Source organism: Arachis stenosperma, unplaced genomic scaffold (assembly GCF_014773155.1).
Source record: "Arachis stenosperma cultivar V10309 unplaced genomic scaffold, arast.V10309.gnm1.PFL2 arast.V10309.gnm1.Scaffold_100031, whole genome shotgun sequence".
Lineage (NCBI taxonomy): Eukaryota > Viridiplantae > Streptophyta > Magnoliopsida > Fabales > Fabaceae > Arachis > Arachis stenosperma.
In genome coordinates this window covers 113,525-140,672 of record NW_026651372.1, presented here as the reverse complement: position 1 = coordinate 140,672, position 27,148 = coordinate 113,525, and the positions used below count along the sequence as shown (strand labels likewise).

The 27,148-nt window shown below is 23.5% G+C and overlaps 1 protein-coding gene across 1 annotated transcript; it reads right to left on the bottom strand.

Moving 5' to 3' along the window:
• Positions 1–10,162: 10,162 nt before the first annotated feature.
• On the bottom strand, positions 10,163–12,368 carry LOC130960009 (uncharacterized). Its single transcript, XM_057885373.1, has 2 exons — positions 11,899–12,368; positions 10,163–10,289 (listed from the first exon to the last, which is right to left on the bottom strand). Exons 1-2 carry the CDS (start codon positions 12,366–12,368, stop codon positions 10,163–10,165), a joined length of 597 nt encoding a protein of 198 aa, XP_057741356.1.
• Between the last annotated feature and the right edge of the window lie 14,780 nt (positions 12,369–27,148).

Sequence of the window (27,148 nt, the reverse complement as noted above, 5' to 3'; positions counted from 1 at the left end):
TTTATTTTGAAAATAAAAAATAATTTTTTTCTAATAGTAGAAAAATAAAAATTCAATAAATATCTAAAAATAAAAAAAATAAAAATTTTTTAAATCTTTTGAATTAATTATTCTTAATTTTTAAACAAGTGTAGCCAAAAAAAGTAAACTGTCCAGGTGTAGCATAAACAGTGAATAAAAAAATAAAAAAATATTTTTAGAAAAATTTAAAATTTAATAAAACTAAATTTTTTATTTTTAAATTTTTAAATTATAAGGTTAACCTTTTTTACTTTAATTAGAAAAATAAAATAAAGTCCAACAATATCTAGTAAACAACAAATTTGTAAATTTATTATTTTTTTAATTTCTAAACTAAAAGAATAATTTTTTTCTAATAGTAGAAAAACAAAAAATTCAAACAATATACAAAAGATAAAAAAATTGAAAATTTTTAAATTTTTTAAATTAATTTATTCTTAATTTCTGAACAAGTGTAGTAAAAAAAAGCCAACTGTCCGGATGTACCATTATCCGATGAATAAAAAAATAAAAAATATTTTTTGAAAAATTTAAAATTTTAAAAAACTAAATTTCTTATTTTTAAATTTTTAAATTTTTAAATTATAAGGTTAAATTTTTTTATTTAAATTAGAAAAATAAAATAAAGTCCAACAATCTCGTAAATAACAGATTTGTAAATTTATTATTTTTTAATTTTTAAACTTAAAAAATAATTTATTTTCTAATAGTAGAAAAATAAAAAGTTCCAACAATATCCAAAAAAAATAAAAAAATTGAAAATTTTTAATTTTTTTAAATTAATTTGTGAACAACTTCAGAAAAAAAGTCAACTGTCTAGGTGTAGTATTATCAGGTGAATAAAAAAATAAAAATTATTTTTAGAAAAATTTAAAATTTTAAAAAAGTAATTTTTTTATTTTTAAATTTTTAAATTATAAGATAAAATTTTTTTATTTAAATTAGAAAAATAAAATAAACTCTACGAATATCTAGTAAACAACATATCTGTAAATTTATTATTTTTTTTAATATTGAAAATAAAAAAATAATTTTTTTCTAATAGTAGAAAAATAAAAAATTCAATAAATATCTAAAAATAAAAAAAATAAAAATTTTTTAAATCTTTTGAATTAATTATTCTTAATTTTTAAACAAGTGTAGCAAAAAAAGTAAACTGTCCAAGTGTAGCATAAACAGTGAATAAAAAAATAAAAAAATATTTTTCGAAAAATTTAAAATTTAATAAAACTAAATTTTTTATTTTTAAATTTTTAAATTATAAGGTTAACCTTTTTTACTTTAATTAGAAAAATAAAATAAAGTCCAACAATATCTAGTAAACAACAATTTGTAAATTTATTATTTTTTTAATTTCTAAACTAAAAGAATAATTTTTTTCTAATAGTAGAAAAACAAAAAATTCAAACAATATACAAAAGATAAAAAAATTGAAAATTTTTAAATTTTTTAAATTAATTTATTCTTAATTTCTGAACAAGTGCAGTAAAAAAAAGTCAACTGTCCGGATGTACCATTATCCGATGAATAAAAAATAAAAAAATATTTTTTGAAAAATTTAAAATTTTAAAAAACTAAATTTCTTATTTTTAAATTTTTAAATTTTTAAATTATAAGGTTAAATTTTTTTATTTAAATTAGAAAAATAAAATAAAGTCCAACAATCTCGTAAATAACATATTTGTAAATTTATTATTTTTTAATTTTTAAACTTAAAAAATAATTTATTTTCTAATAGTAGAAAAATAAAAAGTTCCAACAATATCCAAAAACAATAAAAAAATTGAAAATTTTTAATTTTTTTAAATTAATTTGTGAACAACTGCAGAAAAAAAAGTCAACTGTCTAGGTGTAGTATTATCAGGTGAATAAAAAAATAAAAATTATTTTTAGAAAAATTTAAAATTTTAAAAAAGTAAATTTTTTATTTTTAAATTTTTAAATCATAAGATAAAATTTTTTTATTTAAATTAGAAAAATAAAATAAAGTCTACGAATATCTAGTAAACAACATATCTGTAAATTTATTATTTTTTTAATTTTGAAACTAAAAAAATAATTTTTTTCTAATAGTAGAAAAATAAAAAATTCCAAAAATATCCAAAAATAAAAAATAAAAATATTTTAAATTTTTGAATTAATTATTCTTAATTTTTAAACAAGTGTAGCAATAAAAAGTAAACTGTCCAGGTGTAGCATTACCAGTGAATAAAAAAATAAAAAAATATTTTTAGAAAAATTTAAAATTTAATAAAACTAATTTTTTTATTTTTAAATTTTTAAATTATAAGGTTAACTTTTTTTATTTTAATTAGAAAAATAAAATAAAGTCCAACAATATCTAGTAAACAACAAATTTGTAAATTTGTTATTTTTTTAATCTCTAAACTAAAAAAATAATTTTTTTCTAATAGTAGAAAGACATAAAAATTCAAACAATATACAAAAGATAAAAAAATTGAAAATTTTTAAATTTTTTAAATTAATTTATTCTTAATTTCTGAACAAGTGCAGTAAAAAAAAGTCAACTGTCCGGATGTACCATTATCCGATGAATAAAAAAATAAAAAAATATTTTTGAAAAATTTAAAATTTTAAAAAACTAAATTTCTTATTTTTAAATTTTTAAATTTTTAAATTATAAGGTTAAATTTTTTATTTAAATTAGAAAAATAAAATAAAGTCCAACTATCTCGTAAATAACAGATTTGTAAATTTATTATTTTTTAATTTTTAAACTTAAAAAATAATTTATTTTCTAATAGTAGAAAAATAAAAGTTCCAACAATATCCAAAAAAAAATAAAAAATTGAAAATTTTTAATTTTTTTAAATTAATTTGTGAACAACTGCAGAAAAAAAAGTCAACTATCTGGGTGTAGTATTATCAGGTGAATAAAAAATAAAAATTATTTTTAGAAAAATTTAAAATTTTAAAAAAGTAAATTTTTTATTTTTAAATTTTTAAATTATAAGATAAATTTTTTTTATTTAAATTAGAAAAATAAAATAAAGTCTACGAATATCTAGTAAACAACATATCTGTAAATTTATTCTTTTTTTAATTTTAAAACTAAAAAAATAATTTTTTTCTAATAGTAGAAAAATAAAAAATTCAATAAATATCTAAAAATATAAAAATAAAATTTTTTAAATCTTTTGAATTAATTATTCTTAATTTTTAAACAAGTGTAGCCAAAAAAAGTAAACTGTCCAGGTGTAGCATAAACAGTGAATAAAAAAATAAAAAATATTTTTAGAAAAATTTAAAATTTAATAAACTAAATTTTTTATTTTTAAATTTTTAAATTATAAGGTTAACCTTTTTTACTTTAATTAGAAAAATAAAATAAAGTCCAACAATATCTAGTAAACAACAAATTTGTAAATTTATTATTTTTTTAATTTCTAAACTAAAAAATAATTTTTTTCTAATAGTAGAAAAACAAAAAAATTCAAACAATATACAAAAGATAAAAAATTGAAAATTTTTAAATTTTTTAAATTAATTTATTCTTAATTTCTGAACAAGTGTAGTAAAAAAAGCCAACTGTCCAGATGTACCGTTATCCGATGAATAAAAAAATAAAAAAATATTTTTTGAAAAATTTAAAATTTTAAAAAACTAAATTTCTTATTTTTAAATTTTTAAATTTTTAAATTATAAGGTTAAATTTTTTTATTTAAATTAGAAAAATAAAATAAAGTCCAACAATCTCGTAAATAACAGATTTGTAAATTTATTATTTTTTAATTTTTAAATTTAAAAAATAATTTATTTTCTAATAGTAGAAAAATAAAAAGTTCCAACAATATCCAAAAAAATAAAAAATTGAAAATTTTTAATTTTTTTAAATTAATTTGTGAACAACTGCAGAAAAAAAAGTCAACTGTCTGGGTGTAGTATTATCAGGTGAATAAAAAAATAAAAATTATTTTTAGAAAAATTTAAAATTTTAAAAAAGTAAATTTTTTATTTTTAAATTTTTAAATTATAAGATAAAATTTTTTTATTTAAATTAGAAAAATAAAATAAAGTCTACGAATATCTAGTAAACAACATATCTGTAAATTTATTATTTTTTTAATTTTGAAACTAAAAATAATTTTTTTCTAATAGTAGAAAAATAAAAAATTCAATAAATATCTAAAAATAAAAAAAATAAAAATTTTTTAAATCTTTTGAATTAATTATTCTTAATTTTTAAACAAGTGTAGCCAAAAAAGTAAACTGTCCAGGTGTAGCATAAACAGTGAATAAAAAAATAAAAAAATATTTTTAGAAAATTTAAAATTTAATAAAACTAAATTTTTTATTTTTAAATTTTTAAATTATAAGGTTAACCTTTTTTACTTTAATTAGAAAAATAAAATAAAGTCCAACAATATCTAGTAAACAACAAATTTGTAAATTTATTATTTTTTTAATTTCTAAACTAAAAAATAATTTTTTTCTAATAGTAGAAAAACAAAAAAATTCAAACAATATACAAAAGATAAAAAAATTGAAAATTTTTAAATTTTTTAAATTAATTTATTCTTAATTTCTGAACAAGTGCAAAAAAAAGTCAACTGTCCGGATGTACCATTATCCGATGAATAAAAAAAAAAAATATTTTTTGAAAAATTTAAAATTTTAAAAAACTAAATTTCTTATTTTTAAATTTTTAAATTTTTAAATTATAAGGTTAAATTTTTTTATTTAAATTAGAAAAATAAAATAAAGTCCAACAATCTCGTAAATAACAGATTTGTAAATTTATTATTTTTTAATTTTTAAACTTAAAAAATAATTTATTTTCTAATAGTAGAAAAATAAAAAGTTCCAACAATATCCAAAACAATAAAAAAAATTGAAAATTTTTAATTTTTTTAAATTAATTTGTGAACAACTGCAGAAAAAAAAGTCAACTGTCTAGGTGTAGTATTATCAGGTGAATAAAAAAATAAAAATTATTTTTAGAAAAATTTAAAATTTTAAAAAAGTAAATTTTTTATTTTTAAATTTTTAAATTATAAGATAAAATTTTTTTATTTAAATTAGAAAAATAAAATAAAGTCTACGAATATCTAGTAAACAACATATCTGTAAATTTATTATTTTTTTAATTTTGAAACTAAAAAAATAATTTTTTTCTAATAGTAGAAAAATAAAAAATTCCAAAAATATCCAAAAATAAAAAATAAAAATATTTTAAATTTTTGAATTAATTATTCTTAATTTTTAAACAAGTGTAGCAATAAAAAGTAAACTGTCCAGGTGTAGCATTACCAGTGAATAAAAAAATAAAAAATATTTTTAGAAAAATTTAAAATTTAATAAAACTAATTTTTTTATTTTTAAATTTTTAAATTATAAGGTTAACTTTTTTTATTTTAATTAGAAAAATAAAATAAAGTCCAACAATATCTAGTAAACAACAAATTTGTAAATTTGTTATTTTTTTAATTTCTAAACTAAAAAAATAATTTTTTTCTAATAGTAGAAAGACATAAAAAATTCAAACAATATACAAAAGATAAAAAATTGAAAATTTTTAAATTTTTTAAATTAATTTATTCTTAATTTCTGAACAAGTGCAGTAAAAAAAAGTCAACTGTCCGGATGTACCATTATCCGATGAATAAAAAATAAAAAAATATTTTTTGAAAAATTTAAAATTTTAAAAAACTAAATTTCTTATTTTTAAATTTTTAAATTTTTAAATTATAAGGTTAAATTTTTTTATTTAAATTAGAAAAATAAAATAAAGTCCAACTATCTCGTAAATAACAGATTTGTAAATTTATTATTTTTTAATTTTTAAACTTAAAAAATAATTTATTTTCTAATAGTAGAAAAATAAAAAGTTCCAACAATATCCAAAAAAAAAATAAAAAATTGAAAATTTTTAATTTTTTTAAATTAATTTGTGAACAACTGCAGAAAAAAAAGTCAACTATCTGGGTGTAGTATTATCAGGTGAATAAAAAAATAAAAATTATTTTTAGAAAAATTTAAAATTTTAAAAAAGTAAATTTTTTATTTTTAAATTTTTAATTATAATATAAATTTTTTTTATTTAAATTAGAAAAATAAAATAAAGTCTACGAATATCTAGTAAACAACATATCTGTAAATTTATTATTTTTTTAATTTTAAAACTAAAAAAATAATTTTTTTCTAATAGTAGAAAAATAAAAAATTCAATAAATATCTAAAAATATAAAAATAAAATTTTTTAAATCTTTTGAATTAATTATTCTTAATTTTTAAACAAGTGTAGCCAAAAAAAGTAAACTGTCCAGGTGTAGTGTAGCAACCCTCAATTTTAAAAATATAAATATAAATAAGTTACAATTTATTTTATAAAATTAGAGTTCTTATTTTTAGAAAATTATTTTTATTATCAATAATTAAACTAATTTTATAATAATTTAAATTTAATTAAATTTATATTATTATTATTATTATTATTATTATTATTATATATACTTACCGTAAGTATTAAATTGCATTATAAGTTGATATATATTATATTCATTGTATTACTATTATTATTACTATTACTACATTTATTGTTATTATTAAATTACCATCATTACTATTGTTAGTATTATTATTACTATTATTAATTATAAATCATAGAAAACAAAAGGTGGTTTATATCTTACATTAGGTTACATATATTATTATTATTATCATTATGCATTAGGTTACGTGTGTGTATATATATATCATAGAGAAACCCAAGGCGGTTTAGATATAATAATAAATAAAGTCAAGGCGGTCATATATATATATGTACGTGAATAACGTAAGGGGGAGAGAAGAGCATAACGAAGAGAGAAAGGGAGAAAACGTAAATTTTTCTGAACTTCGGGCTTCGATTTTTTTGTAATCCGTAATTCCAATCAAAAATCTAATCCGGTAAGAGTATTCGTAACCTCCTCCTCTACACGTTGACACTATTTTTGATTAGTGGAAGTTGACAATGACGTAGTTCCTCTTTTCTTTGGATTTGGCCAACGAGAGTTTTAGGAGGTAAAGACGATTCTGGACATTTTCTTCTTCGATAGCTCAGTCAGATAGCTTCTCCGGAGTTTTGAATATTTTGATTTCGTACGAAGGTATGGTTTTGGTTTCTCGTAGTTAATGTTTAATGTCACGTGAAAACTTAGGCTAAAAGACCTTAAGATAGGAATGAACTGAGTGAATAATTGATGGATTGTGTATATGGTATAAAATGTGAGGTTTAGCTGTTGTCAATAATTTGTTGTTGAAGTTGGTCGGTTTGGAAAAAGATTTAATATTGGTATTGGTTTGATTATGAAATAATTTGTTACTGAAAATGATTTGAGTAACTGAGAGGTGTTTGGTTTGATAGTGATGGGATATTTTTGAGTTTGAGAAATGAATCTCTCCCAAAAAAAAACACCCAAACTTAACCGGCAAGTGCACCGGATGTCACCAAGTAATAAAACTCACGGGTGTGAGGTCGATCCCACAGGGATTGAGGGATTGAGCAATTTTAGTTCAGTGGTTGAATTAGTCAAGCGAATCAAGGTTTGGTTGATTGATTTGCAGAATTTAAATTGCATTGAAAATAAAGAGAACAGGAATTAAAGTGCTGAAACTTAAAGAGCAAGAAATTAAATGGCAGGAACTTAAAGAGCAAGTAATGTAAATTGCAAGGAAATTAAATGGCAAGAATTGTAAATGACTTGAAATGTAAAGGGGATTGGGACTTGGATTTGCAGAAATTAAACAAAGAAAAGGTAAATTACATCAAACAGAAAGTAAATGGGAATTGGGATTGGATCGGAATTGAAACAGAAAATTAAATGAGCAATTAAAGCAAGAAACAGAAAATTGAAATGGGAAATTGAATCTCAGGACCCAGAGACTAGAGAACTGAGTCTAGATCTCAATGCCTTCCTAGATCCAACAAGAACAATAGCAAAGGAATTGTAAATTGCAAAGAAATTAAATGAAGAAGCAAGTAACAGAAACGGAAGCTTAATTGCAGTGAAAATAAACAAGATCCAAGGATGAGATTGAAACAGAATTTCTTCAATTCTCCAACCCAAGATCCAAGACAAGTATAATTGAAATTGAAAGCAATAAAACTAAGAGGAAGAGAATGGAATTCTCCTTCCCCAAACTAAGAAACTAAAGATCACTCTCTATAACTAGAATTCCCAATGAAAGTTCTGTGTAAAATTCTAAAAAGGGAACTCCCCGAACAAATTGAATTCTAGCCTATTTATACACTTTCTTCAATTGATCTTCAAGCCTTGGTTTGGGCCTTTGCTCTTGGTGGAATTGGGTTGAAGGAGGCCTTGGTTGATTGCTCTTGAAGTTTGGAGAGAGACCCAAGTGAATCAATTGAACCGGATGTGAGTTTTGCAAAGTTGGGTTTTTAAAGTTAGCCTCAAAGTTAGGGGCTAACTTCATGGCTAACTTTTTTTAGCAGCAAACCCCATTCTCTGCACTTCACGTTTGGGCCAACGTTAGGGGGCTAACTTTGTCCCTAACGTTGGCCTTGCTTTGAGTTGGAGTTGCGCCAACGTTAGCCTCCAAGTTAGGGGCTAACGTTGGCGCTAACGTTGCACACCCTGGAGGACAATTTCTCATGCCAACGTTAGCCTCCAAGTTAGGGGCTAACGTTGGCGCTAACGTGGCTAACCCCTGGGAGCAATTTTAATTCCCAACGTTAGCCTCCAAGTTAGGGGCTAACGTTGGGGCTAACTTCAATTCCAACTTCATTTGTTCCTGGTTCAATCTCCCTTGATTCATTGTCTCATCTTAGCTTCTAGCCATTCCTTCTCACTTCAATCCTTTTCCAAGCTTTCTTCACCTATCATAAATCAACCAAACACATCAAAGCTATGCTTGAAATCATGAGATGATCATTCTATCCTAATATGCACCAATTATGGCATCAAACCTCATGAAAAAGCATTAATTCACATATGGTTGATTCAATCAAAGGAAGCATGAAAATCTACCTAAATTGGCTTGCTTGTAGCTTAAGAAAGTGCATAATTCAAGTGAAAACAAAAGAAAAAGACTAGTAAAACTAGGCTAAGATGACTTGTCATCACAACACCAAACTTAAATCTTGCTTGTCCCCAAGCAAGCAGTAAAACATAAGAAAAATTACTAGAAGCAGAGAAGTGTATAAGCCTTTTATTGGAAGACATTGAATACTGGTAAATGGAGTTTTTATGCATGGTATCTTAGGGATTTTTATTCTGGGGCTGGGACATCAACATTCCTTTGGATCCTTACTTGAATTACAAAAAAAAATGAGACTTGTTATTAGCTTGGTCCTTAGCTTTTCTTGTTCTTTTCTTGGCTGAGGCTTAATGCTATGTGGTAAGGCAACTTTTTAGAGTAAGCTTTCAGCCAGCATTCCCGCCCCAGTTGGTTCAAGATGCTAGGTGTTGAAACACCCCTATGGACTTACTTGCTCAAGCCTCTCCTTAGCACACACACATCACAGGCATTTAGCTTGTTTTGTTCATCTCTGTTAGTTCTTTGGAAATTGATGCCCAGCACCTCTTTGGGTTACTAAATGCTTTGTCTCAAAGTAGCTCTTGATGGTGGACTTTCGGTTGGCAATCCCGGGTTAGTTAACCCAAGTTGCCGGGTGATGAAGCACCCCTTAGAACCTAGTTATCCAAGCTTATCTTTGTACAAAAAGCATCACAGGCATATATCCAAATCTCAAGCTATTGATGCCCAGCCTTGTTTATTTCTTTTTGCTTCTTTTTCTTGCATTTTCTTTTTTTTATTTTGGACCTTTTTCTTTTATCAAGTCTCATGAAATGTAACTCAAGTTCATATCACAAAGTCATGCTAACATTCAGCCTTATTCATAAATCAACTAATGAACCAGCACATACCACCACATAACCTTATTTTGTCTCATATCATGCTAGACTTTTACTCTTTCTCTATTTCACAGTTATTTTTCTTTTATTCAAGCATGAGGAACAAAGCATATAATTCAAGTAAGATGAAAGTGAATCAAGCACTTAGACTAGTAAGCCATAATAGCATGAAACCAAACAAACTCGCAGACAGTAAATAAATCTAAGAAGACACTAATTAACAGGGGACATTTGCACTTTCAATTAACATACTTGAACTAGAATTAGTCAGAGAACAATACAACCTCTTGGAGTCTCTTTGTTTCCTCTGTGTCATCATCATTGTTGGCTTCTATATCCTTCCTCTGTCCATGATGATGTACTTTTTCCTCCAAGAGATTGAATGACTTCCTACAAAAGATATTGAAAGTTGCTTGTTCCCCAAGCACTTGAGAGGCAGTTAGCATGCATGTATGCTTGTGATTCTGTGAACCTAAGTTGATGTGGGAACACCAAACTTAGTTCCTTGCCTACTTCTATATGTAGCAAAATGAATACATGCATGAAACATCAAGTACTTTTATTAAGGAAATAAACTATGAACTAAGAAACAAACTATGAACCAGAAAACAACCAAAAACTAGAAACATGACAATTGTTAAGCAGTTTCTCTGATGGTTTGGAGCTGATACTGATCATGCTGAGGGTGCAATGTGTTCTTAATGAAATTTTTGGTGGAACACCAAGCTTAGCATCCAACATTCACCCCTTAACTATTTTGGTGTGCAACACCAAACTTAGCTCTTTGCAATACATAGAAATCTACTCAACTCTTTTATTAAATTAGCTATGAAGAGAAAATTACCTCAGGTTGGGTTGCCTCCCAACAAGCGCTCTTTTAATGTCACTAGCTTGACATCCTTCATTCTCTGATCATGGGGGTTGAAAATCATAGTGCTTCAACTTTTCTCCTCTTACTGTGAACTTCCTTCCAGTCTCCTCTTTGATGATCTCTAGGTGTTCAAGTGAAAGGACCCGGTTCACAGTGTAGTATTCAGATAATTGTTGAGACACCTTCATTGGTTGGGTGTTTAGCACCACTTTATCCCCTGGTGAAAAGCCTTCAGTAGGGATCTTCTTGTTTCTCCACCCTTTTGGCCTCTTCTTCTTTTCTTTCTCAAGAGATACTCCCTGCCTTGGTGGTTCTTTATTTGGGGTGTTGAGGTTCTCATCTGGGGGTTTTGGATCTAGTTCCTCCCTGATTTCTTTGGTCTGTTGCACCATCTCTACTTCTTTCAATTGTGGATTTAGAAGTCTTGGATTTGATTCATTGAATGCCTCCTTCAAGCTTTGATCTCTGGCCTTATCCTTCATATAATCTTCTTCTTGAGTGGGCTCATGCAGGGTTTTAAAAACATGGAATGCTAGGTGCTCATCATGCACTCTCAGCAACAATTCCCCTTTTTCAACATCTATCAATGCTCTGCCCGTAGCTAGAAAAGGCCTCCCCAGGATGATGGGAGTGTCAGGGTCCTCTTCTATATCTGAGATAACAAAGTCAGCAGGGAGAAAGAATTTTCCCACTTTTACCAACACATTCTCCACAACTCCCAGTGCTTGCTTAGTGGATTTGTCAGCCATTTGGAGAACTATTCGTGTGGACTTTAGCTCAGAAATTTTTAGTTTCCTCATTAGAGACAAAGGCATCAAGTTTATGCTTGCACCCAGGTCACAAAATGACTTCTCAATTGTTATGTTTTCTATGGTGCAAGGTATGTAAAAACGCCCAGGATCATCTTTTTTCTCTGGCAACTCTCTTTGGAGGATAGCACTACATTCCTTTGTCATCTCAACAATCTGTCCTTCCTTCAGGGATCTTTTCTTTGTTAGCACTTCTTTCATAAATTTGGCATATAATGGCATCTGTTCAAGTGCTTCTAAGAAAGGAATATTGATACTGAGTGTCTTGAATATGTCCAGGAACTTTGAATATTGCTTATCCTCGTTTTCTTTTTTGAACCTCTGAGGGTACGGAAGTTTGGGGACATCTGGCTTCACCCCTTCCTTCTTCTCCTGTAGCTGTGTTTCAAGGATGTCCTCATCTTTCTTTGAGCTTTTTGCATTCTTGGTCTTTCTCTCCTCTTTACTTCTTTCTTCTGTCTCTTCTCGTGGAACTTTTCTGTTGTGTTCTTCCTGATTGATGGCTTTCTTCTCACTTCCCACCATAATTGCTTTGCATTCTTCCCACTTTGTAGCTTTTCCTTTGTCCCTTGGGTGGTCTGAAGTGGTACTAGGGGATGCATTTGATTGCTTCTCACCCATCTCTGTATTTTGTTTAGCCATTTGTTCCATATGCCTCTCAAGATTTCTGATTGCAGCTTCTTGGTTTTTGATTGTTGTGGCTTGATCTTTTCTTACTGCTTCTTGCTCTTTTCTTGCTGCTTCTTGATCTTGTCTTGCCATCTCTTGATTTTTTATGAGTTTCTCCATCATTGTCTCTTGGTTCTTCATCATCTTTTCTATCAATGTCTCCAAGTTGGAGATCCTTTGAGTGTCTTGTGATGTTTGTGGCTGGTTGTGGGGTGTTGAAGGTTGATGGTGGGTATTTTGGTTAGTGGTTTGGTTATTGGGTGGATAGTAGCTAGAATTTGGGTGGTTGTTTTGGGATTTTCTATATGGATTGGGGTTAGTGTTTTGCTGGTTGTGATTTTGGTTATTTTTTGAGTTGTTTTGGTTTGAATTTTTTTGCCATGGTTGCTGATTTTGAGTGTGGTTATCTCCCCATCTTATGTTTGGATGGTTCTTCCAGGATGGATTGTGGGTGTCACCATAGACGTCATTTTGGCTGGGGCTTTGGTTGTGCACATATTGAGGTTGTTCCTGCTGCTGATCTTCTTGGTTTTCTTCATTTTGCCCCCATTTGGTTGATGGTTGGTTTGTATTTACTGCTGGAACTTGCAGGCTATCAATCTTTTTAGCCATCTGCTCAAATTGTTGTTGAATTTGCTGCTGCATTAATTTGTTTTGAGCCAGGATTGAATCCACTCCTTCTAGCTCCATTACTCCTCTTCTTTGTGACGGTTGGCGGCTTCTTTGATGAGCAAAGAAATATTGGTTGTTAGCCACCATGTCAATGAGTTCTTGAGCCTCCTCTGCAGTTTTCATGAGTTGCAAGGAACCTCCAGCTGAGTGATCCAAAGCCTCCTGGGATTTCAATGTTAAGCCTTCATAGAAGTTTTGTAGCTTCTCCCATTCATTAAACATGGCAGGGGGCATTTTCTGACTAAAGCCTTGTACCTCTCCCATGCCTCATAAATGGGTTCAGCCTCCATTTGTGTGAATGTTTGTACCTCAGCCTTCAGCCTTATAACCCTCTGAGGTGGATAAAACTTGGCAAGGAACTTGGTTACCAAATCATCCCAGTTGTCGATGCTGTCCCTTGGAAACGATTCCAACCATTGAGTGGCCTTGTCCCTGAGAGAGAATGGGAATAGCATCAGTTTGTAACTGTCAGGAGGCACACCATTAGTTTTGACCGTGTTGCATATCCTCAAGAAGGTGGATAAGTGTTGGTGCGGGTCCTCAAGTGATCCTCCACCAAAAGAACAATTGTTCTGAACCAAAGTGATGAGTTGTGGCTTAAGTTCAAAATTGTTTGCATCGACATTTGGGGTAAGGATGCTACTCCCACAATGCCTTGGATTAGCAAATGTATATGAAGCCAAGACTCTCCTCTGGGGTTGACCATTGTTGTTGGCCATTCTCACTGGTGGATTTGTTGGATTTGTTGAGTGTTCCTCCAATTCATGATATTCTTCATCTGATTCTTCCTCTCCAGCAACATTTTTTTCTCTTGCTTCTCTTCTTAGCCTTTGGAGGATTCTTTCGTCTTGTTCATGCAGACTTAGTGTGCTTCTTCTTGTACCTGACATACAAGCATGACAAAAGGAATTCACAAACCAGTGATGTTTCAATTTACTGCTAAATTGAAGTTTTAGTTAGTTTAAACAATAAATCAAACAGTTAGTGGGTTAATCAAAATTTAAAGAAAAAATGCTTGATCTAAATAACCACCTCACTTAATCATTGTCAATCTAATCAATCCCCGGCAACGGCGCCAAAAACTTGATGGGATATTTTTGAGTTTGAGAAATGAATCTCTCCCAAAAAAAAACACCCAAACTTAACCGGCAAGTGCACCGGATGTCACCAAGTAATAAAACTCACGGGTGTGAGGTCGATCCCACAGGGATTGAGGGATTGAGCAATTTTAGTTCAGTGGTTGAATTAGTCAAGCGAATCAAGGTTTTGTTGATTGATTTGCAGAATTTAAATTGCATTGAAAATAAAGAGAACAGGAATTAAAGTGCTGAAACTTAAAGAGCAAGAAATTAAATGGCAGGAACTTAAAGAGCAAGTAATGTAAATTGCAAGGAAATTAAATGGCAAGAATTGTAAATGACTTGAAATGTAAAGGGGATTGGGACTTGGATTTGCAGAAATTAAACAAAGAAAAGGTAAATTACATCAAACAGAAAGTAAATGGGAATTGGGATTGGATCGGAATTGAAACAGAAAATTAAATGAGCAATTAAAGCAAGAAACAGAAAATTGAAATGGGAAATTGAATCTCAGGACCCAGAGACTAGAGAACTGAGTCTAGATCTCAATGCCTTCCTAGATCCAACAAGAACAATAGCAAAGGAATTGTAAATTGCAAAGAAATTAAATGAAGAAGCAAGTAACAGAAACGGAAGCTTAATTGCAGTGAAAATAAACAAGATCCAAGGATGAGATTGAAACAGAATTTCTTCAATTCTCCAACCCAAGATCCAAGACAAGTATAATTGAAATTGAAAGCAATAAAACTAAGAGGAAGAGAATGGAATTCTCCTTCCCCAAACTAAGAAACTAAAGATCACTCTCTATAACTAGAATTCCCAATGAAAGTTCTGTGTAAAATTCTAAAAAGGGAACTCCCCGAACAAATTGAATTCTAGCCTATTTATACACTTTCTTCAATTGATCTTCAAGCCTTGGTTTGGGCCTTTGCTCTTGGTGGAATTGGGTTGAAGGAGGCCTTGGTTGATTGCTCTTGAAGTTTGGAGAGAGACCCAAGTGAATCAATTGAACCGGATGTGAGTTTTGCAAAGTTGGGTTTTTAAAGTTAGCCTCAAAGTTAGGGGCTAACTTCATGGCTAACTTTTTTTAGCAGCAAACCCCATTCTCTGCACTTCACGTTTGGGCCAACGTTAGGGGGCTAACTTTGTCCCTAACGTTGGCCTTGCTTTGAGTTGGAGTTGCGCCAACGTTAGCCTCCAAGTTAGGGGCTAACGTTGGCGCTAACGTTGCACACCCTGGAGGACAATTTCTCATGCCAACGTTAGCCTCCAAGTTAGGGGCTAACGTTGGCGCTAACGTGGCTAACCCCTGGGAGCAATTTTAATTCCCAACGTTAGCCTCCAAGTTAGGGGCTAACGTTGGGGCTAACTTCAATTCCAACTTCATTTGTTCCTGGTTCAATCTCCCTTGATTCATTGTCTCATCTTAGCTTCTAGCCATTCCTTCTCACTTCAATCCTTTTCCAAGCTTTCTTCACCTATCATAAATCAACCAAACACATCAAAGCTATGCTTGAAATCATGAGATGATCATTCTATCCTAATATGCACCAATTATGGCATCAAACCTCATGAAAAAGCATTAATTCACATATGGTTGATTCAATCAAAGGAAGCATGAAAATCTACCTAAATTGGCTTGCTTGTAGCTTAAGAAAGTGCATAATTCAAGTGAAAACAAAAGAAAAAGACTAGTAAAACTAGGCTAAGATGACTTGTCATCAGATAGCTGGGACCCTTGAAGGGTGGCAGAAATTTGAGTCTTAGAGGAGATATTGCCAAAATTTCTTTAAGAATTGGAGTTTGATTTGAGGTAACATTTTAAAAGGGAAAGAGATTATTATGTGGCTTGTGTATTTGAGACTATTTGTTGACCCTCTGTCGCAAGATGTGACCGGGCACTTTAACTCCCCGGATTCCCCCATGGGCATGCATAAATATGAATATTGAATATTATTGAGCTTGGAGTTTAACTCCATGGAATACTATATTATTGAGCTTGGAGTTTAACTCCATGGAATACTATACTATTGAGCTTGGAGTGTGACTCCATGGAATATTATATTTGAGCTTGGAGTTTGACTCCATGGAATATTATTAAGCTTGGGGATGCGCGCACAGAGGGACTGTCCAATGGTTAACTACCAGGACTTGTCGGGTTGGCTGTATAACCGACAGATGAGACTCATCAGCCATAGGACAGGCATACATCATATGCATTTGTTTGTTTGCTTGAGCGTGCATTGTTTTGGTTTGCTTAACTGTTTAATTCTGCTTATCCACTACTTGTTCTACTTGCTGTAAATGCTTCTCTACCTGTGCTTTTCTTGCTTGAACTATATGTGTATGTTTTCCGAGAAATCCTTCTTGGCGAAGGTGTGAGGAGAGAGGATTGTTCCACCAATGATTCGGAGGAGTAGAGGAGACAGAACGTGAATTATTAGGTTAAAGTTAGATTCCGAATTAGAATACCTTAGACAACTTACCAAATTCTGGTTTAGTTGAATTCTTAAGCGGAAGTCTGAGTGTCGAAGTTCTAGGAATGCCTCTGGCTTTCCCGAAACCTTTTATATTAACTATGCGGGCACCTTTACCATACTGAGAACCTCCGGTTCTCATCCCATACTATGTTGTTGTTTTTCAGATGCAGGTCGAGAGACACCTCGTTGAGCATTTGGGTATCCTCCTTACGAGCGAAGAACTGTCTTTTGGACTGTCATATTTTGTTTTAGGCTATGTATATATGTTTATAGAATCTCCGTATGTATATTTTGTGTTTTGTCCCTCCTAGAGGTCGACTTGGAGATACAGGGGTTTATTTTGTGGTTTGAGTTTTATTTTGGGTTGTATATAAACATAATTATATACTCTGGTCGGCCTTAGCTTCGCAGGTCGAGTCTGGAGCTTGCTATCTGAGTTTTGGAACTCTGATAAGTATATATGTGTTCAGTTATCTTTCGATTTTACCTGTCCGTTTTACGAATATCCATGCGAGTGTGTCACGATTTTCTGTTTATCAATTTGTTTAGCTTGTTCTTCAAGGCTCCTAGATATGATTTCACCCAACTATATATCTATGTAGATATCATTTTCCTTTAGAGGTCGTAATACCTTGCCACCTCTGCTTTACGACTTAAGCGTAAGGCCCTGTGTGGTAGGGTGTTACATGTAGCATAAACAGTGAATAAAAAAATAAAAAAATATTTTTAGAAAAATTTAAAATTTAATAAAACTAAATTTTTTATTTTTAAATTTTTAAATTATAAGGTTAACCTTTTTTACTTTAATTAGAAAAATAAAATAAAGTCCAACAATATCTAGTAAACAACAAATTTGTAAATTTATTATTTTTTTAATTTCTAAACTAAAAAAATAATTTTTTTCTAATAGTAGAAAAACAAAAAAATTCAAACAATATACAAAAGATAAAAAAATTAAAAATTTTTAAATTTTTTAAATTAATTTATTCTTAATTTCTGAACAAGTGTAGTAAAAAAAGCCAACTGTCCAGATGTACCGTTATCCAATGAATAAAAAAATAAAAAAATATTTTTTGAAAAATTTAAAATTTTAAAAAACTAAATTTCTTATTTTTAAATTTTTAAATTTTTAAATTATAAGGTTAAATTTTTTTTATTTAAATTAGAAAAATAAAATAAAGTCCAACAATCTCGTAAATAACAGATTTGTAAATTTATTATTTTTAATTTTTAAACTTAAAAAATAATTTATTTTCTAATAGTAGAAAAATAAAAAGTTCCAACAATATCCAAAAAAATAAAAAATTGAAAATTTTTAATTTTTTTAAATTAATTTGTGAACAACTGCAGAAAAAAAAGTCAACTGTCTGGGTGTAGTATTATCAGGTGAATAAAAAAATAAAAATTATTTTTAGAAAAATTTAAAATTTTAAAAAGTAATTTTTATTTTAAATTTTTAAATTATAAGATAAAATTTTTTTATTTAAATTAGAAAATAAAATAAAGTCTACGAATATCTAGTAAACAACATATCTGTAAATTTATTATTTTTTTAATTTTGAAACTAAAAATAATTTTTTTCTAATAGTAGAAAAATAAAAAATTCAATAAATATCTAAAATAAAAAAAATAAAAATTTTTTAAATCTTTTGAATTAATTATTCTTAATTTTTAAACAAGTGTAGCCAAAAAAAGTAAACTGTCCAGGTGTAGCATAAACAGTGAATAAAAAAATAAAAAAATATTTTTAGAAAATTTAAAATTTAATAAAACTAAATTTTTTATTTTTAAATTTTTAAATTATAAGGTTAACCTTTTTTACTTTAATTAGAAAAATAAAATAAAGTCCAACAATATCTAGTAAACAACAAATTTGTAAATTTATTATTTTTTTAATTTCTAAACTAAAAAAATAATTTTTTTCTAATAGTAGAAAAACAAAAAAATTCAAACAATATACAAAAGATAAAAAAATTGAAAATTTTTAAATTTTTTAAATTAATTTATTCTTAATTTCTGAACAAGTGCAGTAAAAAAAAGTCAACTGTCCGGATGTACCATTATCCGATGAATAAAAAATAAAAAATATTTTTTGAAAAATTTAAAATTTTAAAAAACTAAATTTCTTATTTTTAAATTTTTAAATTTTTAAATTATAAGGTTAAATTTTTTTATTTAAATTAGAAAAATAAAATAAAGTCCAACAATCTCGTAAATAACAGATTTGTAAATTTATTATTTTTTAATTTTTAAACTTAAAAAATAATTTATTTTCTAATAGTAGAAAAATAAAAAGTTCCAACAATATCCAAAAACAATAAAAAAAATTGAAAATTTTTAATTTTTTTAAATTAATTTGTGAACAACTGCAGAAAAAAAAGTCAACTGTCTAGGTGTAGTATTATCAGGTGAATAAAAAATAAAAATTATTTTTAGAAAAATTTAAAATTTTAAAAAAGTAAATTTTTTATTTTTAAATTTTTAAATTATAAGATAAAATTTTTTTATTTAAATTAGAAAAATAAAATAAAGTCTACGAATATCTAGTAAACAACATATCTGTAAATTTATTATTTTTTTAATTTTGAAACTAAAAAAATAATTTTTTTCTAATAGTAGAAAAATAAAAAATTCCAAAAATATCCAAAAAATAAAAAATAAAAATATTTTAAATTTTGAATTAATTATTTTTAATTTTTAAACAAGTGTAGCAATAAAAAGTAAACTGTCCAGGTGTAGCATTACCAGTGAATAAAAAAATAAAAAAATATTTTTAGAAAAATTTAAAATTTAATAAAACTAATTTTTTTATTTTTAAATTTTTAAATTATAAGGTTAACTTTTTTTATTTTAATTAGAAAAATAAAATAAAGTCCAACAATATCTAGTAAACAACAAATTTGTAAATTTGTTATTTTTTTAATTTCTAAACTAAAAAAATAATTTTTTTCTAATAGTAGAAAAACATAAAAAATTCAAACAATATACAAAAGATAAAAAATTGAAAATTTTTAAATTTTTTAAATTAATTTATTCTTAATTTCTGAACAAGTGCACTAAAAAAAAGTCAACTGTCCGGATGTACCATTATCCGATGAATAAAAAAATAAAAAAATATTTTTTGAAAAATTTAAAATTTTAAAAAACTAAATTTCTTATTTTTAAATTTTTAAATTTTTAAATTATAAGGTTAAATTTTTTTATTTAAATTAGAAAAATAAAATAAAGTCCAACAATCTCGTAAATAACAGATTTGTAAATTTATTATTTTTAATTTTTAAACTTAAAAAATAATTTATTTTCTAATAGTAGAAAAATAAAAAGTTCCAACAATATCCAAAAAAAATAAAAAATTGAAAATTTTTAATTTTTTTAAATTAATTTGTGAACAACTGCAGAAAAAAAAGTCAACTATCTGGGTGTAGTATTATCAGGTGAATAAAAAAATAAAAATTATTTTTAGAAAAATTTAAAATTTTAAAAAAGTAAATTTTTATTTTTAAATTTTTAAATTATAAGATAAATTTTTTTTATTTAAATTAGAAAAATAAAATAAAGTCTACGAATATCTAGTAAACAACATATCTGTAAATTTATTATTTTTTTAATTTTAAAACTAAAAAAATAATTTTTTTCTAATAGTAGAAAAATAAAAAATTCAATAAATATCTAAAAATAAAAAAATAAATTTTTTTAAATCTTTTGAATTAATTATTCTTAATTTTTAAACAAGTGTAGCCAAAAAAGTAAACTGTCCAGGTGTAGCATAAACAGTGAATAAAAAATAAAAAAATATTTTTAGAAAAATTTAAAATTTAATAAAACTAAATTTTTTATTTTTAAATTTTTAAATTATAAGGTTAACCTTTTTACTTTAATTAGAAAAATAAAATAAAGTCCAACAATATCTAGTAAATAACAAATTTGTAAATTTATTATTTTTTAATGTCTAAACTAAAAAAATAATTTTTTCTAATAGTAGAAAAACAAAAAAATTCAAACAATATACAAAAGATAAAAAAATTGAAAATTTTTAAATTTTTTAAATTAATTTATTCTTAATTTCTGAACAAGTGTAGTAAAAAAAAGCCAACTGTCCGGATGTACCGTTATCCGATGAATAAAAAATAAAAAAATATTTTTTGAAAAATTTAAAATTTTAAAAAATAAATTTCTTATTTTTAAATTTTTAAATTTTTAAATTATAAGGTTAAATTTTTTTATTTAAATTAGAAAAATAAAATAAAGTCCAACAATCTCGTAAATAACAGATTTGTAAATTTATTATTTTTTAATTTTTAAACTTAAAAATAATTTATTTTCTAATAGTAGAAAAATAAAAGTTCCAACAATATCCAAAAAAAATAAAAAATTGAAAATTTTTAATTTTTTAAATTAATTTGTGAACAACTGCAGAAAAAAAAGTCAACTATCTGGGTGTAGTATTATCAGGTGAATAAAAAATAAAAATTATTTTTAGAAAAATTTAAAATTTTAAAAAAGTAAATTTTTTATTTTTAAATTTTTAAATTATAAGATAAATTTTTTTTTATTTAAATTAGAAAAATAAAATAAAGTCTACGAATATCTAGTAAACAACATATCTGTAAATTTATTATTTTTTAATTTTAAAACTAAAAAAATAATTTTTTTCTAATAGTAGAAAAATAAAAAATTCAATAAATATCTAAAAATAAAAAAATAAATTTTTTTAAATCTTTTGAATTAATTATTCTTAATTTTTAAACAAGTGTAGCCAAAAAAAGTAAACTGTCCAGGTGTAGCATAAACAGTGAATAAAAAAATAAAAAAATATTTTAGAAAAATTTAAAATTTAATAAAACTAAATTTTTATTTTTAAATTTTTAAATTATAAGGTTAACCTTTTTTACTTTAATTAGAAAAATAAAATAAAGTCCAACAATATCTAGTAAATAACAAATTTGTAAATTTATTATTTTTTTAATGTCTAAACTAAAAAATAATTTTTTTCTAATAGTAGAAAAACAAAAAAATTCAAACAATATACAAAAGATAAAAAAATTGAAAATTTTTAAATTTTTTAAATTAATTTATTCTTAATTTCTGAACAAGTGTAGTAAAAAAAAGCCAACTGTCCGGATGTACCGTTATCCGATGAATAAAAAAATAAAAAAATATTTTTTGAAAAATTTAAAATTTTAAAAAAATAAATTTCTTATTTTTAAATTTTTAAATTTTTAAATTATAAGGTTAAATTTTTTTATTTAAATTAGAAAAATAAAATAAAGTCCAACAATCTCGTAAATAACAGATTTGTAAATTTATTATTTTTTAATTTTTAAACTTAAAAAATAATTTATTTTCTAATAGTAGAAAAATAAAAAGTTCCAACAATATCCAAAAAAAATAAAAAATTGAAAATTTTTAATTTTTTAAATTAATTTGTGAACAACTGCAGAAAAAAAGTCAACTATCTGGGTGTAGTATTATCAGGTGAATAAAAAAATAAAAATTATTTTTAGAAAAATTTAAAATTTTAAAAAAGTAAATTTTTTATTTTTAAATTTTTAAATTATAAGATAAATTTTTTTTTATTTAAATTAGAAAAATAAAATAAAGTCTACGAATATCTAGTAAACAACATATCTGTAAATTTATTATTTTTTAATTTTAAAACTAAAAAAATAATTTTTTTCTAATAGTAGAAAAATAAAAAATTCAATAAATATCTAAAAATAAAAAAATAAATTTTTTTAAATCTTTTGAATTAATTATTCTTAATTTTTAAACAAGTGTAGCCAAAAAAAGTAAACTGTCCAGGTGTAGCATAAACAGTGAATAAAAAAATAAAAAAATATTTTTAGAAAAATTTAAAATTTAATAAAACTAAATTTTTTATTTTTAAATTTTTAAATTATAAGGTTAACCTTTTTTACTTTAATTAGAAAAATAAAATAAAGTCCAACAATATCTAGTAAATAACAAATTTGTAAATTTATTATTTTTTTAATGTCTAAACTAAAAAAATAATTTTTTTCTAATAGTAGAAAAACAAAAAAATTCAAACAATATACAAAAGATAAAAAAATTGAAAATTTTTAAATTTTTTAAATTAATTTATTCTTAATTTCTGAACAAGTGTAGTAAAAAAAAGCCAACTGTCCGGATGTACCGTTATCCGATGAATAAAAAAATAAAAAAATATTTTTTGAAAAATTTAAAATTTTAAAAAACTAAATTTCTTATTTTTAAATTTTTAAATTTTTAAATTATAAGGTTAAATTTTTTTATTTAAATTAGAAAAATAAATAAAGTCCAACAATCTCGTAAATAACAGATTTGTAAATTTATTATTTTTTAATTTTTAAACTTAAAAAATAATTTATTTTCTAATAGTAGAAAAATAAAAAGTTCCAACAATATCCAAAAAAAATAAAAAATTGAAAATTTTTAATTTTTTTAAATTAATTTGTGAACAACTGCAGAAAAAAAAGTCAACTATCTGGGTGTAGTATTATCAGGTGAATAAAAAAATAAAAATTATTTTTAGAAAAATTTAAAATTTTAAAAAAGTAAATTTTTTATTTTTAAATTTTTAAATTATAAGATAAATTTTTTTTTATTTAAATTAGAAAAATAAAATAAAGTCTACGAATATCTAGTAAACAACATATCTGTAAATTTATTATTTTTTAATTTTAAAACTAAAAAAATAATTTTTTTCTAATAGTAGAAAATAAAAAATTCAATAAATATCTAAAAATAAAAAAATAAAATTTTTTAAATCTTTTGAATTAATTATTCTTAATTTTTAAACAAGTGTAGCCAAAAAAAGTAAACTGTCCAGGTGTAGCATAAACAGTGAATAAAAAAATAAAAAAAACTTTTAGAAAAATTTAAAATTTAATAAAACTAAATTTTTTATTTTTAAATTTTTAAATTATAAGGTTAACCTTTTTTACTTTAATTAGAAAAATAAAATAAAGTCCAACAATATCTAGTAAATAACAAATTTGTAAATTTATTATTTTTTTAATGTCTAAACTAAAAAAATAATTTTTTTCTAATAGTAGAAAAACAAAAAAATTCAAACAATATACAAAAGATAAAAAATTGAAAATTTTTAAATTTTTTAAATTAATTTATTCTTAATTTCTGAACAAGTGTAGTAAAAAAAAGCCAACTGTCCGGATGTACCGTTATCCGATGAATAAAAGAATAAAAAAATATTTTTGAAAAATTTAAAATTTTAAAAAACTAAATTTCTTATTTTTAAATTTTTAAATTTTTAAATTATAAGGTTAAATTTTTTTATTTAAATTAGAAAAATAAAATAAAGTCCAACAATCTCGTAAATAACAGATTTGTAAATTTATTATTTTTTAATTTTTAAACTTAAAAAATAATTTATTTTCTAATAGTAGAAAAATAAAAAGTTCCAACAATATCCAAAAAAATAAAAAATTGAAAATTTTTAATTTTTTTAAATTAATTTGTGAACAACTGCAGAAAAAAAAGTCAACTATCTGGGTGTAGTATTATCAGGTGAATAAAAAATAAAAATTATTTTTAGAAAAATTTAAAATTTTAAAAAAGTAAATTTTTTATTTTTAAATTTTTAAATTATAAGATAAATTTTTTTTTATTTAAATTAGAAAATAAAATAAAGTCTACGAATATCTAGTAAACAACATATCTGTAAATTTATTATTTTTTTAATTTTAAAACTAAAAAAATAATTTTTTTCTAATAGTAGAAAAATAAAAATTCAATAAATATCTAAAAATAAAAAAATAAATTTTTTAAATCTTTTGAATTAATTATTCTTAATTTTTAAACAAGTGTAGCCAAAAAAAGTAAACTGTCCAGGTGTAGCATAAACAGTGAATAAAAAATAAAAAAATATTTTTAGAAAAATTTAAAATTTAATAAAACTAAATTTTTTATTTTTAAATTTTTAAATTATAAGGTTAACCTTTTTACTTTAATTAGAAAAATAAATAAAGTCCAACAATATCTAGTAAATAACAAATTTGTAAATTTATTATTTTTTTAATGTCTAAACTAAAAAAATAATTTTTTTCTAATAGTAGAAAAACAAAAAAATTCAAACAATATACAAAAGATAAAAAAATTGAAAATTTTTAAATTTTTTAAATTAATTTATTCTTAATTTCTGAACAAGTGTAGTAAAAAAAGCCAACTGTCCGGATGTACCGTTATCCGATGAATAAAAAATAAAAAAATATTTTTTGAAAAATTTAAAATTTTAAAAAACTAAATTTCTTATTTTTAAATTTTTAAATTTTTAAATTATAAGGTTAAATTTTTTTATTTAAATTAGAAAAATAAAATAAAGTCCAACAATCTCGTAAATAACAGATTTGTAAATTTATTATTTTTAATTTTTAAACTTAAAAAATAATTTATTTTCTAATAGTAAAAAAATAAAAAGTTCCAACAATATCCAAAAAAATAAAAAAATTGAAAATTTTTAATTTTTTTAAATTAATTTGTGAACAACTGCAGAAAAAAAAGTCAACTGTCTGGGTGTAGTATTATCAGGTGAATAAAAAAATAAAAATTATTTTTAGAAAAATTTAAAATTTTAAAAAAGTAAATTTTTTATTTTTAAATTTTTAAATTATAAGATAAATTTTTTTTATTTAAATTAGAAAAATAAAATAAAGTCTACGAATATCTAGTAAACAACATATCTGTAAATTTATTATTTTTTTAATTTTGAAACTAAAAAAATAATTTTTTTCTAATAGTAGAAAAATAAAAAATTCAATAAATATCTAAAAATAAAAAATAAAAATTTTTTAAATCTTTTGAATTAATTATTCTTAATTTTTAAACAAGTGTAGCCAAAAAAAGTAAACTGTCCAGGTGTAGCATAAACAGTGAATAAAAAAATAAAAAAATATTTTTAGAAAATTTAAAATTTAATAAAACTAAATTTTTTATTTTTAAATTTTTAAATTATAAGGTTAACCTTTTTTACTTTAATTAGAAAAATAAAATAAAGTCCAACAATATCTAGTAAACAACAAATTTGTAAATTTATTATTTTTTTAACTTCTAAACTAAAAAATAATTTTTTTCTAATAGTAGAAAAACAAAAAAATTCAAACGATATACAAAAGATAAAAAATTGAAAATTTTTAAATTAATTTATTCTTAATTTCTGAACAAGTGCAGTAAAAAAAGTCAACTATCTGGATGTACCATTATCCGATGTATAAAAAATAAAAATATTTTTTGAAAAATTTAAAATTTTAAAAACTAAATTTCTTATTTTTAAATTTTTAAATTTTTAAATTATAAGGTTAAATTTTTTTATTTAAATTAGAAAAATAAAATAAAGTCCAACAATCTCGTAAATAACAGATTTGTAAATTTATTATTTTTTAATTTTTAAACTTAAAAAATAATTTATTTTCTAATAGTAGAAAAATAAAAACTTCCAACAATATCCAAAAAAATAAAAAAATTGAAAATTTTTAATTTTTTTAAATTAATTTGTGAACAACTGCAGAAAAAAAAGTCACTGTCTGGGTGTAGTATTATCAGGTGAATAAAAAAATAAAAATTATTTTTAGAAAAATTTAAAATTTTAAAAAAGTAAATTTTTTATTTTTAAATTTTTAAATTATAAGATAAATTTTTTTATTTAAATTAGAAAATAAAATAAAGTCTACGAATATCTAGTAAACAACATATCTGTAAATTTATTATTTTTTTAATTTTGAAACTAAAAAAATAATTTTTTTCTAATAGTAGAAAAATAAAAAATTTCAAAAATATCCAAAAAATAAAAATAAAATATTTTAAATTTTTGAATTAATTATTCTTAATTTTTAAACATGTGTAGCAATAAAAAGTAAACTATCCAGGTGTAGCATTACCAGTGAATAAAAAAATAAAAAATATATTTAGAAAAATTTAAAATTTAATAAAAATAATTTTTTTATTTTTAAATTTTTAAATTATAAGGTTAACTTTTTTATTTTAATTAGAAAATAAAATAAAGTCCAACATATCTAGTAAATAACAAATTTGTAAATTTATTATTTTTTTTAATTTCTAAATTAAAAAAATAATTTTTTTCTAATAGTAGAAAACATAAAAAATTCAAACAATATACAAAAGATAAAAAAATTGAAAATTTTTAAAGTTTTTAAATTAATTTATTCTTAATTTCTGAACAAGTGTAGAAAAAAAAGTCAACTGTCCAGATGTACCATTATCCGATGAATAAAAAAATAAAAAATATTTTTTGAAAAATTTAAAATTTCAAAAACTAAATTTCTTATTTTTAAATTTTTAAATTTTTAAATTATAAGGTTAAATTTTTTTATTTAAATTAGAAAATAAAATAAAGTCCAACAATCTCGTAAATAACAAATTTGTAAATTTATTATTTTTTTTAATTTTGAAACTAAAAAATAATTTTTTTTCTAATAGCAGAAAAATAAAAAATTCCAAAAATATCCAAAAAATAAAAAATAAAAATATTTTAAATTTTTGAATTAATTATTCTTAATTTTAAACAAGTGTAGCAATAAAAAGTAAACTATCCAGGTGTAGCATTACCAGTGAATAAAAAAATAAAAATATTTTTAGAAAAATTTAAAATTTAATAAAACTAATTTTTTTATTTTTAAATTTTTAAATTATAAGG